Source organism: Myotis brandtii, unplaced genomic scaffold (assembly GCF_000412655.1).
Source record: "Myotis brandtii unplaced genomic scaffold, ASM41265v1 scaffold1920, whole genome shotgun sequence".
NCBI lineage: Eukaryota > Metazoa > Chordata > Mammalia > Chiroptera > Vespertilionidae > Myotis > Myotis brandtii.
In genome coordinates, this window is record NW_005357160.1 from 48,807 (window position 1) to 60,124 (window position 11,318).

General features: G+C 43.5%; 1 protein-coding gene and 1 long non-coding RNA gene across 2 annotated transcripts in view; one reads left to right on the forward strand and one right to left on the reverse strand.

Moving 5' to 3' along the window:
* The window catches only part of LOC102245907 (chromosome unknown open reading frame, human C2orf40), a 10,540-nt gene extending 7,074 nt beyond the window's left edge, over positions 1 to 3,466 (forward strand). Inside the window, exons 3-4 of the mRNA XM_005864880.2 lie at positions 276 to 433; positions 3,077 to 3,466. Of these exons, the coding sequence (XP_005864942.1) occupies positions 276 to 433; positions 3,077 to 3,235 (317 nt within the window). The 3' untranslated portion in view covers positions 3,236 to 3,466. The remainder of the gene's footprint in view (positions 1 to 275; positions 434 to 3,076) is intronic.
* Positions 2,784 to 8,281, reverse strand: LOC106725858. The gene is made up of 3 exons (XR_001361857.1): positions 8,201 to 8,281; positions 8,141 to 8,143; positions 2,784 to 2,797 (listed from the first exon to the last, which is right to left on the reverse strand). It is a non-coding gene; the product is annotated as an uncharacterized LOC106725858 (long non-coding RNA).
* Between the last annotated feature and the right edge of the window lie 3,037 nt (positions 8,282 to 11,318).

An 11,318-nucleotide genomic window follows, 5' to 3' on the forward strand; every position in this document is an offset into this window, starting at 1 on the left:
GGCAGGCCCGCCGCTGCGTGAGGCCTGGTCCCAGCCTGGTGAGAGGCTGCAGAGAGTGAGCGGCCGTTCATTCCCACCCAGGCCTGAGAAGGTGGAGGCCGCCCACGCCCTGCTACGTGATTGTTCCCAAACAGGAGCGCTTACCTACCCCACATACGCGTGAAGCTGAGCCAGCACCGTCTTCCCCGGGGGCACTGATGGGGTGTATAAAAGTGATCCCCCCAATAAGAAAAGAAGTCATCTCTCTACCTTGGGGCGGGTCTCACTCATTTCAGCGTCTGCTCCAAAGAAAGCCGACCTGGCTGTGGACGAGAGCAAAGCTAAAAGCTTCCTGGGCAGCCTGAAGCGCCAGCGACGGCAGCTGTGGGACCGGACCCGGCCGGAGGTCCAGCAGTGGTACCAGCAGTTCCTCTACATGGGCTTCGACGAGGCGGTGGGTATCCGCTCCTGCGGGCCTGGCTTCCTGCAGGGCAGGGGTGGGGGTAAAACCCCACCCTCCCCACCCGCCCGCCAAGACCATCCAGGCATCGGTTACGGGTTACGTGACCATGGCTATGAGGACAGCAGCTGGAATTTTCCATCACTGTGGGTCCAAGTGGGAAGCCAAATTCCAGAGAAGACACCGCCCAACCTGGCTGGAACTTAGGTTCAGCAAGAGTAGGATTTTCCTGGGGCAGTTTTAACGGCTTTGCTGGGTGTCCTTAAAATAGCTCACAACCTCCCCAAAACATGTTCAGCTTTACCTCAAAAAATGTCAGAGACGCCCAGATCAATGGGGAGACCCATGAGGACAATGGAAGGGGATGCAACTTTCCTTTAAAGAGAGAGGGGTCTGCAAATGTTTTGGGGAGAATCTGTCAGTGCATTAGCAGGAAAAGATGGTTCAGTTCACGTGCCCAGGTAGGGAGAGTGGACACATTCCCCAAGTTACAGAGAAACACGTTCATAATCAAGCACTCCCAGCTGGAGCCAGGGCCAGGTAAGACCGCGGGTGGAGGTGGGGGACTGCCGCGCAGAGCTCTGCAGTGGCGGCCAGGGCTGTGCTGGGCTAGTGCAGAGAGCTCTCAGCCCGCCACCCCGGCCAGGGAGCACTCAGCCCGCCACCCAGGCCAGGGAGCACTCAGCCCACCACCCCGGCCAGGGAGCACTCAGCCCACCACCCAAGCCAGGGAGCACTCAGCCCGCCACCCAAGCCAGGGAGCACTCAGCCCACCACCCAGGCCAGGGAGCACTCAGCCCACCACCCAGGCCAGGGAAAACTCAGCCCGCCACCCTGGCCAGAGAGCGGAGGGAGGGCAACATCTCCAACAGGGCAGATGGAAGTGTTTTTCCAAACGGACTCAGGATTCATATTGTGAATCAAGGGTGTATACAAAATACTGCAATAGGTGAAAACAAATTAAACTCTTTAGAGACATCAGTTTTTAAATTAAATTTATTAGGAAACAAAACTAAAATAAACAAATGGGACTACATCAAACTAAAATGCTTCTGCACAGCAAAAGAAACCATCAACAAAATAAAAGGCAACCAACTTGATGGTAGAATATATTTGCTAACAATAACTCTGATATGTGGCTAATATCCAAAATGTATAGAGAACTCATATAATCCAAGAACAATAAAACAAACAATCCGACTGTAAAATCAGCCTGGGACCTAAAGAGACCATTTTTAATGGCTGCATAAAATGCAAGCCTGTAGCCATACCATAGTTTCTTTCTCATTCCCAACCATTGGACATATCAGTTGTTCCCCAATTATCTTTTTGATACACAAATATAATTTTTTGTTGTGCAAATAGCTAAACACTTATAGCTAAACTCTGTTCCAGGACGGCCAGAGAGCACTCAGCCCATCACCCAGGCCAGGGAGCACTCAGCCAACCACCCAGGCCAGGGAGCACTCAGCCCACCACCCCGGCCAGGGAGCGGAGGGAGGGCAGCATCTCCAACAGGGCAGATGGAAGTGTTTTTCCAAACGGACTCAGGATTCATATTGTGAGTCAAGGGTGTATACAAAATACTGCAATAGGTGAAAACAAATTAAACACTTTAGAGACATCAGTTTTTAAATTAAATTTATTAGGAAACAAAACTAAAATAAACAAATGGGACTACATCAAACTAAAATGCTTCTGCACAGCAAAAGAAACCATCAACAAAATAAAAGGCAACCAACTTGATGGTAGAATATATTTGCTAACAATAACTCTGATATGTGGCTAATATCCAAAATGTATAGAGAACTCATATAATCCAAGAACAATAAAACAAACAATCCGACTGTAAAATCAGCCTGGGACCTAAAGAGACCATTTTTAATGGCTGCATAAAATGCAAGCCTGGAGCCATACCATAATTTCTTTCTCATTCCCAACCATTGGGCATATCAGTTGTTCCCCAATTATCTTTTGGATACGCAAATATAATTTTTTGTTGTGCAAATAGCTAAACACTTATAGCTAAACTCTGTGCCAGGAATTAGTCTGGTTCTTGTGTGAATTAACTACTTAACATTCACAACAACCTAAAAAGCCGGTGCTATTATTGGCAGCTTAGTGTGTAGTTTGTTTCTCACTTAGTATTGCAGTCTGTGCAGGGCAGTTACTGGGCAAAGACAGAATTACATTCAAAGGTCGTTAAGGACTGCCAAACGGCATATTCCTGTAAGTCATGTACGAGGGGACCAATTTTCTCACATCTGCAGCGGCATCTGTTAGTCTCACTGAAAACTTCAAATTTTTTACTTATTTGATAGATGAAAATGCTATATCATCTTCCAGCACTTGGCATTTCTTTGATGACCAGTATTTGCAGTTCATAAAAATGGGTATTAAGAGTTCAACATGGGGGAATGGCTAAAATAATGTCTGATGACAAAATCACAATAAAGGAGGATCCTATAAGATTCTAATAACAAGACTAGAGGCACAGCAATGCTCCAACACGGACTCATTCTTAGCGCGGTGGTAACCATTGAAAAGAAACCACCACAGAGAAAGCCCGGGGTGAGATGTGGCCAGGGTTGTGTGTCCTTAAACCCGATCTCCATCATGTTCTTTCTTCTTTGCCAGAAATTTGAAGATGATGTCACCTATTGGCTAAACAGAAACCGGAACGGACATGACTACTATGACTACCACCACCGTCACTACGATGAAGATGCCGCCATTGGTCCCCGGAGCCCCGACAGCTTTCGGCACGGAGCCAGCGTCAATTACGACGACTACTAATCATGGTCCCGCCTGTCTGGTGCCAGGAGGGTCCCTCTCCTCTTCCTAACCTGGCACAGGCGGCCTCTGCTGTGCTTTGTTTGAGTTGCTCTTTTCTGCCCACTTTCTGTGACCAGAAAGGAAGAGTTCAAACAAGGAATATACATGCCTTTTTATATAGCTTATGCAAGTGCCTAAACGTGCATTTCTATAAAAACAGCAATAAAAGCATTTTGTTTCTTAAAAAGAAAAGTCTCAGAATGCATTTGGATGACAGTTAAGCTGGCCGCAGTTTCACCACCGGATGTTTGCAAAGTTGAGCGTCATCTGAGAGGCTCCTCTCTGTTCTCCCAGTGGAACCTTCCAAGGACTGACCGCCCCCAGGCACCCTGGGACTCAGCAGGGGTCTTCCTTTTGTTAAAAGTCAGGCCACATGGAGTGCAGGATATAAATCCAGCAAGAAAGTTTAGTTGAGCATTATTTCAGGTTACAGGACTGGGCGTTCTGGGTTCCAGTCCCCGATCCAGAGCTGCACCTGTTCAATGTCACCGTCCATGAAATGAAGAGTAAGAGGGAAAGCCCTGAAGTCTGGTGGATTTCAGAGCCTCCCTATCTTTAAAAAATTAAACCCTGCCCAATGACTTCAAGGAAGATTTAAGAGTATACTTCGCACTGAGAAGAAGTGGTGTCAGGGAGGGGAGAAGGGATGAGGAAGGTGGGAAGGAGACGGGAGGCCTGTGAAGGCCTCGGGGCATTACTGGGAGGAGGCATCTGGTCACAGCCTCTGGGTCTGCAGAGCTGTGGTGTGGGGGTGGGGCATGGATGAGAGGGTCCACTCAGAATGGCTCTTATACTTCTGTGGGTTGCAGATCCCGCTGACCGTCTAATGCAGCGATTTTCAGCCTTTTTCATCTCATGGCACCCCTAAACTAATTATTAAAATTCTGCTGCACACCAAAAAATATTTTTTGTTGCTCTGATAAAAAAAAAAAAGTATAATTTTTATTCATTCACGCCAAAAGGCTATTGTTGTGTTGGCTGATGGCTGTTGTCACTTTTTTTTTTTTTTTACAATCTAAGGAAAAAGAGGTCAAGGCCCCTAACTAAATAGTCAGGTATTGCATGTTTTAAAAAGTCTTGTGGCACACCTTTTGAAAATCTGAAACTAGCTGTCCCAATGGAAGCTTGTTTGTTCTTCCTCAGAAAAATGATACGTAATTTTGCATAGGGTCTCTGAAACACATCCCCGTAGGGAATCATGGGTAACAAAACCCCTGGGCTAGTAGGAAGCCCTGGCTCAGGAGAGCAGTGTTTATGGACAATAAAAACAACTGCACATCGGTAATTTCATTTCTTCCTTTGGAGTCCTTACAACTTTTAAAAATTAATGGCAGGATACACATAATATAAAATCTGCCATTTTAACCATTTTCAGGGGACAGTTCAGCAGCACTTAGAGTCACAGTTTGTGCACCATCACCACCATCCATTTCCAGAAATTTCCATCTTCCCAAACTGAAACTGTCCCATTAAATACTACTCCCCTCCCTGCTCCCCTCGCCCCTGGAACCTGCCATTCTACTTTCCGTCTTTATGAATTTGACTATTCTAGGTGCCTCATATAAGTGGACTCTGTAGGGATGTAAAAAAGGCCTTTCTTTTTCTTTGCTGTGGCCTTTCACAATTTATGAGAAGCACCTGGTAATTAAACCCCAAGATTGTTAGCTCCTCTGGTTCAAACAGGTTCTCTGTTCATATTGCAAAACAAGATAAGCTACTCTCAAGGCTACATTCTTGCATATCCTCCTCCCTGCTGTTTTTAGAACTCAGGAATAGTTAATACAATGTTCCCTTCCTCCCACCCCCTTCAAATAGGCCTCTTTTGAACTCTTCATAACTTTTGCTCTAAGCATGTTTTACAGGCTTGGGGGAAAATAATGACAAGACACCTCCCTAGGACATCTGCCCAGACTGTCTCCTGAAGAAGTAACAAACTACAATCCCCCTGATGGCTGCTCAATTTCAGACCCCACATCCCCCTCCCTTCCTTGTCACCTAGGAACAGCAGCCACAGATTTAAAAGGGGGAGCTGCTTTTGTTCTTTGCCCTTGTATTGATTATCAATGCCCTGGCCCTTTCCCTTCAGGGAAAGTAAAATAAACTTTCTCTCTGCATCCATCTCTTCTTTTAGTTGTGAATTCTTTCACTTCTTGCATTACTGGCCAAAACCGTAACAGAATCATACAGTGTTTGTCCTTTTGTGACTGGTTTATTTCACCTGGCATAATGTCCTCAAGGTTCATTCATGTTGTATCAGGTGACAGGATTTCCTTCCTTTTTAGGGCTGAATAATGTTCAATTGCTGTATGGGCCACATTTTGTTTATCCATCCATCTGTTGATGGACACTTGGATTGCTTTCACCTTTTAGCTCTTGTGAATAAAGCTGCTATGAAAGTGATGTGACACTATCTCTGTGTGTTCTTGCTTTCAATCTTTTGGGTATATGCTCAGAAGAGGAATTATTGTTCATAAGGTAATTGTTTAATTTTTTTGAGGAACCTCTACACATGTTTTCCACAGCGGCTGCACTTTTTTATATTCTCATCCTTAAAACCTCTGCTTCTTCTTTTTGGCCACTACTAGGCTGGCTCAAACCTCCAGGCAATGTTAAAAAGGAGGGAGAAGGGACGATAGAGAGGATATCTCTGCTTCATTCCTAATCTTAAAGGGAGTGCTTCCCATGGCTCACTATAAACTGTGTTTGCTGGATATTTTTGTAGATGTCTCTACAAAAGTTCAATTAAGGAAATTTCTATTCTTTTAAAACTATGCTAATAAATTTTTAATGTCATATATGAATGTTGAATTTTATATTCTTTATCTTTACAATAATATAACTTTTCCTTTTAATCTGTAATTAATATGGTAAATTCTATTAATATAATTCTAATATTAATCTACTGAATGCCTGGAATACACCTAACTTGATCATAATTTTTCCATTCATTGTTGGTTCTGGTTGGGTAGTATTCATTCAGAATTTCTGCATCCATGTTAATGAGTGGGGTTTTTTTCCATTCTCTGTGTAAGAATGGAATCATCTGTTTTCCAAATGATTAGCAGCATTCAGATAAAGCCATTTGAGTGTGGTGCTTTCTTCATGACAAACGGTCTAACTATTTATTGCATTTCTTTTACAGTTAAAGGATTGCTTTAACTTTGTCTTTCTCCTTGATCTGTTTTTGAAAAGTTCTATCTTTCTACATCATCATCCATTTTTCAATGTTTTGAAGTGTGAGAATTGTTCTTAATATCCTCTTATATGTTTTTCTCTGTAGCATCTGTGGTAAAGTTCTCTCTTTTTTATTCCATTTTATTTATTTTTTTAAAAATGAATTTTATCTTTTCCATCATGCAGTTTTTGCTTTGCTGATGTCTTCTTTATGTGTTTCTCTATTTCCTGAATTTCTGTTCTTTTAATTTCCTTGCCTCTGCATCTATGGGTCTTTAATATTAGCTCTTAGTTCCATTTTGAGCCTTAGAGTATTTAATACTCTAAGTACCCTTCCAAGTATCGTATCCCAAAAGTTGGATGTGATAAAAGATTCTAATTTCAATTATAATTTCTCCTTTGACCCATGAGTTGATTATAAGTATTATTAAATTTCAAGTGAATTGAATTTTTAAAATTATCTTATTGGCTTTGTTTTCTAGCTTAATTGCATTTTAGTTAAAGACAATGTGGTCAGTCAGATCCAAATCCTTTGAGTGTACACCGAGGTCGGCCAGCTTCCTGTCCATGTGGGTGTTGCCTTGGTCAGTGTTCCATGTGCACTTGAAAGAAATATGTCGTTTCCAAACATCAGATGTAGTCAAGTCCATCAGCTCAAGTTCCATAGTTACACTTCTCTCATTTTCTATTTTCTTTCTTTTGAGGGATCCGTTTGATCTGATTAGCGTGTGATCTATTGGTAAGTGTTAAAAGCTGGTGGATTTCACAAATTTTTCCTTTAATCCTGTCAGCCTGGCTTTATATGCTATAGGCAAATTCAGTAGATACACATAAATTTAGAATCGATATGTCTTCCCAATGAATAGAATCATTTATCATTATGCAACAAATTTTCTTATTTCTATAATGCTTTTTGCCTGAATTCTCCTGACATGCCTTCTTTTGGTTACTACTTGCCTGGTCTATCTTTTCCATAATTTGGCTTTTATCTTTCTGTGTGTTTGTTTCTTCAATTACAGTGAACAGCATTATTATATTAGTTTCAGGTGTACCACCCAGTGATTAAACATTACATAACTTAGTAAATGATCATCCTGATAAATCTCGCACTCATCTACACCATACATAGTTATTACAACATTATTGATTATATTCCCTAAGCTGTAGTTTACATTATATTCCCATAACTATTATGTAACAATGTATTGGTACTTCTTAATCCCTCACCTTTTTCACCCATCCCCAACCCCCCTCCTATCTGGCAACAGTCAAAATGTTCTCTATCTATGAATCTGTTTCTGCCCTGCTTGTTCATTTTGTTTTTTTAGATTCAACTAGAGAGAACTAATTTAGAGAGAGCTTTCTTTTGTGCTCTTAAGATTCTCTCTTTGTCTTTAACATTTTTGATATGTATTTATTGCCATTTTGTTGTTCATATATTTTCTTTTCTTTTTTTCTTCTTAACATTTCATATAATAATGGTTTGGTGGTGATGAACTCCTTTAGCTTTTTCTTCTGAGAATCTCTTTATATGTCCTTTGATTATAAATGATAGCTTTGCTGGATAGAGTAATCTTGGTTGTAGGTCCTTGCTTTTCATCACTTTGAATATTTCTTGCCACTCTCTTCCAGCCTGCAAAGTTTCTGTTGAGAAATCAGCTGACAGTCTTATGAGAGCTTCCTTTAGGTAACTAACTGCTTTTCTTTTGTGCTTTTAAGATTCTCTCTCTTCTTTAACGTTTTGGGTTTTACTTATGATGGGTCTTGGTGAGGGACTCTTCGGGCTCATCTTGTTTGGGACTCTCTGCACTTCTGGACTTGTATGTCTATTTCCTTCACCAGGTTAAAGAAATTTTCTTACATTATTTTTTCAAGTAGGTTTTCAATTTCTTGCTCTCTCTCTTCTTCCTCCCATACCCCCATGACATGAATGTTGGTAAGCTTGAAGTTGTCCCAGATGCTCCTTGCACTATCCTCATTTTTTTAATTCTTTTTTTTCTTTCTGCTGTTATGATTGGGTGTTTTTGGCTTCCTTATCTTTCCAATCTCTGATTTGATCCTCTGCTTCATCTACTCCACTGTTGATTCCCTATAATGTATTCTTCATTTCAGTTAGGATATTCTTCATTTCTGACTGGTTCTTTTTTACGTTTTCTAGTTCTGTTTTTATGTTTCCTATCTCTCTGTTGAAATTCTCTCTAAACTCATCTACTCATCTCCTAAGTTCATTGAGCATCCTTATAACCAGTGTTTTAAACTCTATATCTAGTTGATTGCTTGTCTCCATTTTGTTTAATTGTTTTTCTGGAGTTTTGTTCTGTTCTTTCATTTGGACATGTTTCATTGTCTCCTCATTTTGGCAGTGTTTCTGTGTTTGTTTCTATGAATTAGGTACAGCTGCTATGTCTCCTGGACTTGGTAGAGTGTCTCTATGTAGTAGATGTCTGTAGGGTCCAGTGGCACAGCCTCCCCTATCACCCAAGTTGGGCACTCAAGGTGCACCACCTCATGTGAGCTGCGTCCACCCTCCTGTTATAGTTGAACCTTGATGGTTGTTGGCACGTCAATGGGAAGGATTTACCCCCCAGGCCAATCATCTGCAAGGACTGGCTGTTACCACCATGGAGGATCAGCTGTGCAGGGGCCCACAGAGCAGGACTTACTGCAGTGTGGCTCTAGTCCAGGGGTGGGCAAACTTTTTGACTCGAGGGCCACAATGGGTTCTTAAACTGGACCGGAGGGCCGGAACAAAAGCATGGATGGAGTGTCTGTGTGAACTAATATAAATTCAAAGTAAACATCATTACATATAAGGGTACGGTCTTTTTTTTTTTTAGTTTTATTCATTTCAAACGGGCCGGATCTGGCCCGCGGGCCGTAGTTTGCCCATGGCTGTCCTAGCCCCTGCTGAGTCTGCCCCTTGAGTGTATCACTGGTGGAGGTGGTTGACTTGTAGTGCTTTAACAGTCTGAAACTGTCCACTTGGTACGTTGGCTCTAAGACCTTTCAGTAGGGACAGGCCAAGGTCCTCCACCACCTGTGTTCTGCCTGGGGCCACCCAGCATGAACTACAAAGCAATGTACAGATGCCTGCTACTGGTGCTGGACTTGGAGGTGCTCAGGTGAGGCCAAACTGTGAACCAAGACTGGCTGCTGCTAATGCTGGGCCCGAGGCCACTTAACAAGAGGTATAGGGCATACTGAGGCCAGGTGCTTCTTGTTTGAGAAATTTTAGGAAAATATGAAGCATGAAACAAGAGAGGCCATTCATATGGAAAAGCCAATGGAAACAGCTTGGGTGGTTCCACAAGTTGAGTGGAGCAGGGTCTCAGGGACTCCCCAGGATGGGGTGAGCAGTGTGAGCCGGGTTTATGGGAACTCAGGTCAGGCTCTGAGGGCTGAAGGCTCCTCAAAGGCAAAATAGCCTCTGCCAGCACTTCTGTCTGGGAGAAAGCTGCTCATCCCCATCTTGCCCTGATGCTAGAGAATTCAGTTCCTCTGCCTATGTCCCTGGTTCCTTCCAAGCTGCTGCCCCAGTGCTGAAGCTCTGAGGGAGTGAGTCCTAGTAAGTTCATGTGCCAGCCCTTTAAGAGGAACTACCTGGGACTCCAGCAGTCTCCATCTCACTCAGCATCTACCCCTGCTGGTTTTTACAGCCAGAAATTAAGGGGACTTCTCTTCCTGGCATTGAAACCCTGGACTGGGGATCCTGGTGTGGGGCTGGGATCTCTTGCTCCTCAGAGGGTACCTCTGCAGCCAAGATATCCCTTCCAATTTTTATCTGCCACACATGGGTATGGGACTAGCCCATTCCACATATCTGCCCCTACTACCTGTCTCAATGTGGCCTCTTCTCTAATTCCCTAGTTGTAGGACTTCTGTTCAGCTAGATTTTAGGTGGTTCTGAATGATGGTTGTTCTGTAGGTTAGTTGTTATTTTGATATAGTTGTGGGAAGAGGAGAGTACCATGTTTACCTATGTGCCATCTTGACCCAACTCTTCTCTGTGTTCTTTAGGTGTGTCTTTTGTAGAATACACAGCTAAAATTTGTTGTGCTTGTTTTCAAAATATAGTATGACTGCTCTGGCCAGTTGGCTCAGTTGGTTGGAGCATCACCCTGTACACCAAAAGGTTGTGGGTTTGATTCTCAGTCAGGGCACATAGTTAAATTGAGGGTTCCATCCCTAGTTGGGAGCACATACAGGAGGCAACTGATTGATGTTTCTCTCACATATATGTTTCTCTCTCTCTCTCTCTCTCTCTCTCTCTCTCTCTCTCTCTTCCTTTATCTCTAAAATCAATAAAAACATATCATCAGCTCATTAGCATTCCGTCATAGTGGCCAGCAGGACCGGAGTGAGGGAGACAATGTGAATGAGTGGAGGGTGAGTGTACGGACATGCATGTGTGGTGGGGGAGGGGTGTTGGGGGCTACAATCTGATCACACAAGGGAGTCTTTTTTTCTTTTTCACAAGGGAGTCTTGAGGGTAGGCAGTTTAGTCTCTCCTGGCCAAAGAACCACTGCTATCTCCATAGCCACTCCCCGGGTGCAGCTCTAGCTTGGAGACCACGCCATCTTGAAGGGTTTACAAGGTCCTCCTTGGGAGGAGGCTGTGGGGAGCGGCACCAGCTAGGCACCCAGCCTCTCTGCCACCTGACTCGCTGCAGCCAGGACCCAAACCCAAGCACAAAACCAGTATTACAGGAAATTGTGAAGGGTATTCTTTTGCTGGGGTCCAACCCCAGCAGGTCCAGGGGTCCCCAAAGGTGTGGACGGAGTCGGCGAAGAAGGAATGACACGGAGACAGCCTTCAGTTGATCAGCAGCCTAGCCAGGATCTCCAGCCAAGTTCTGGTCAGGATCTCCAG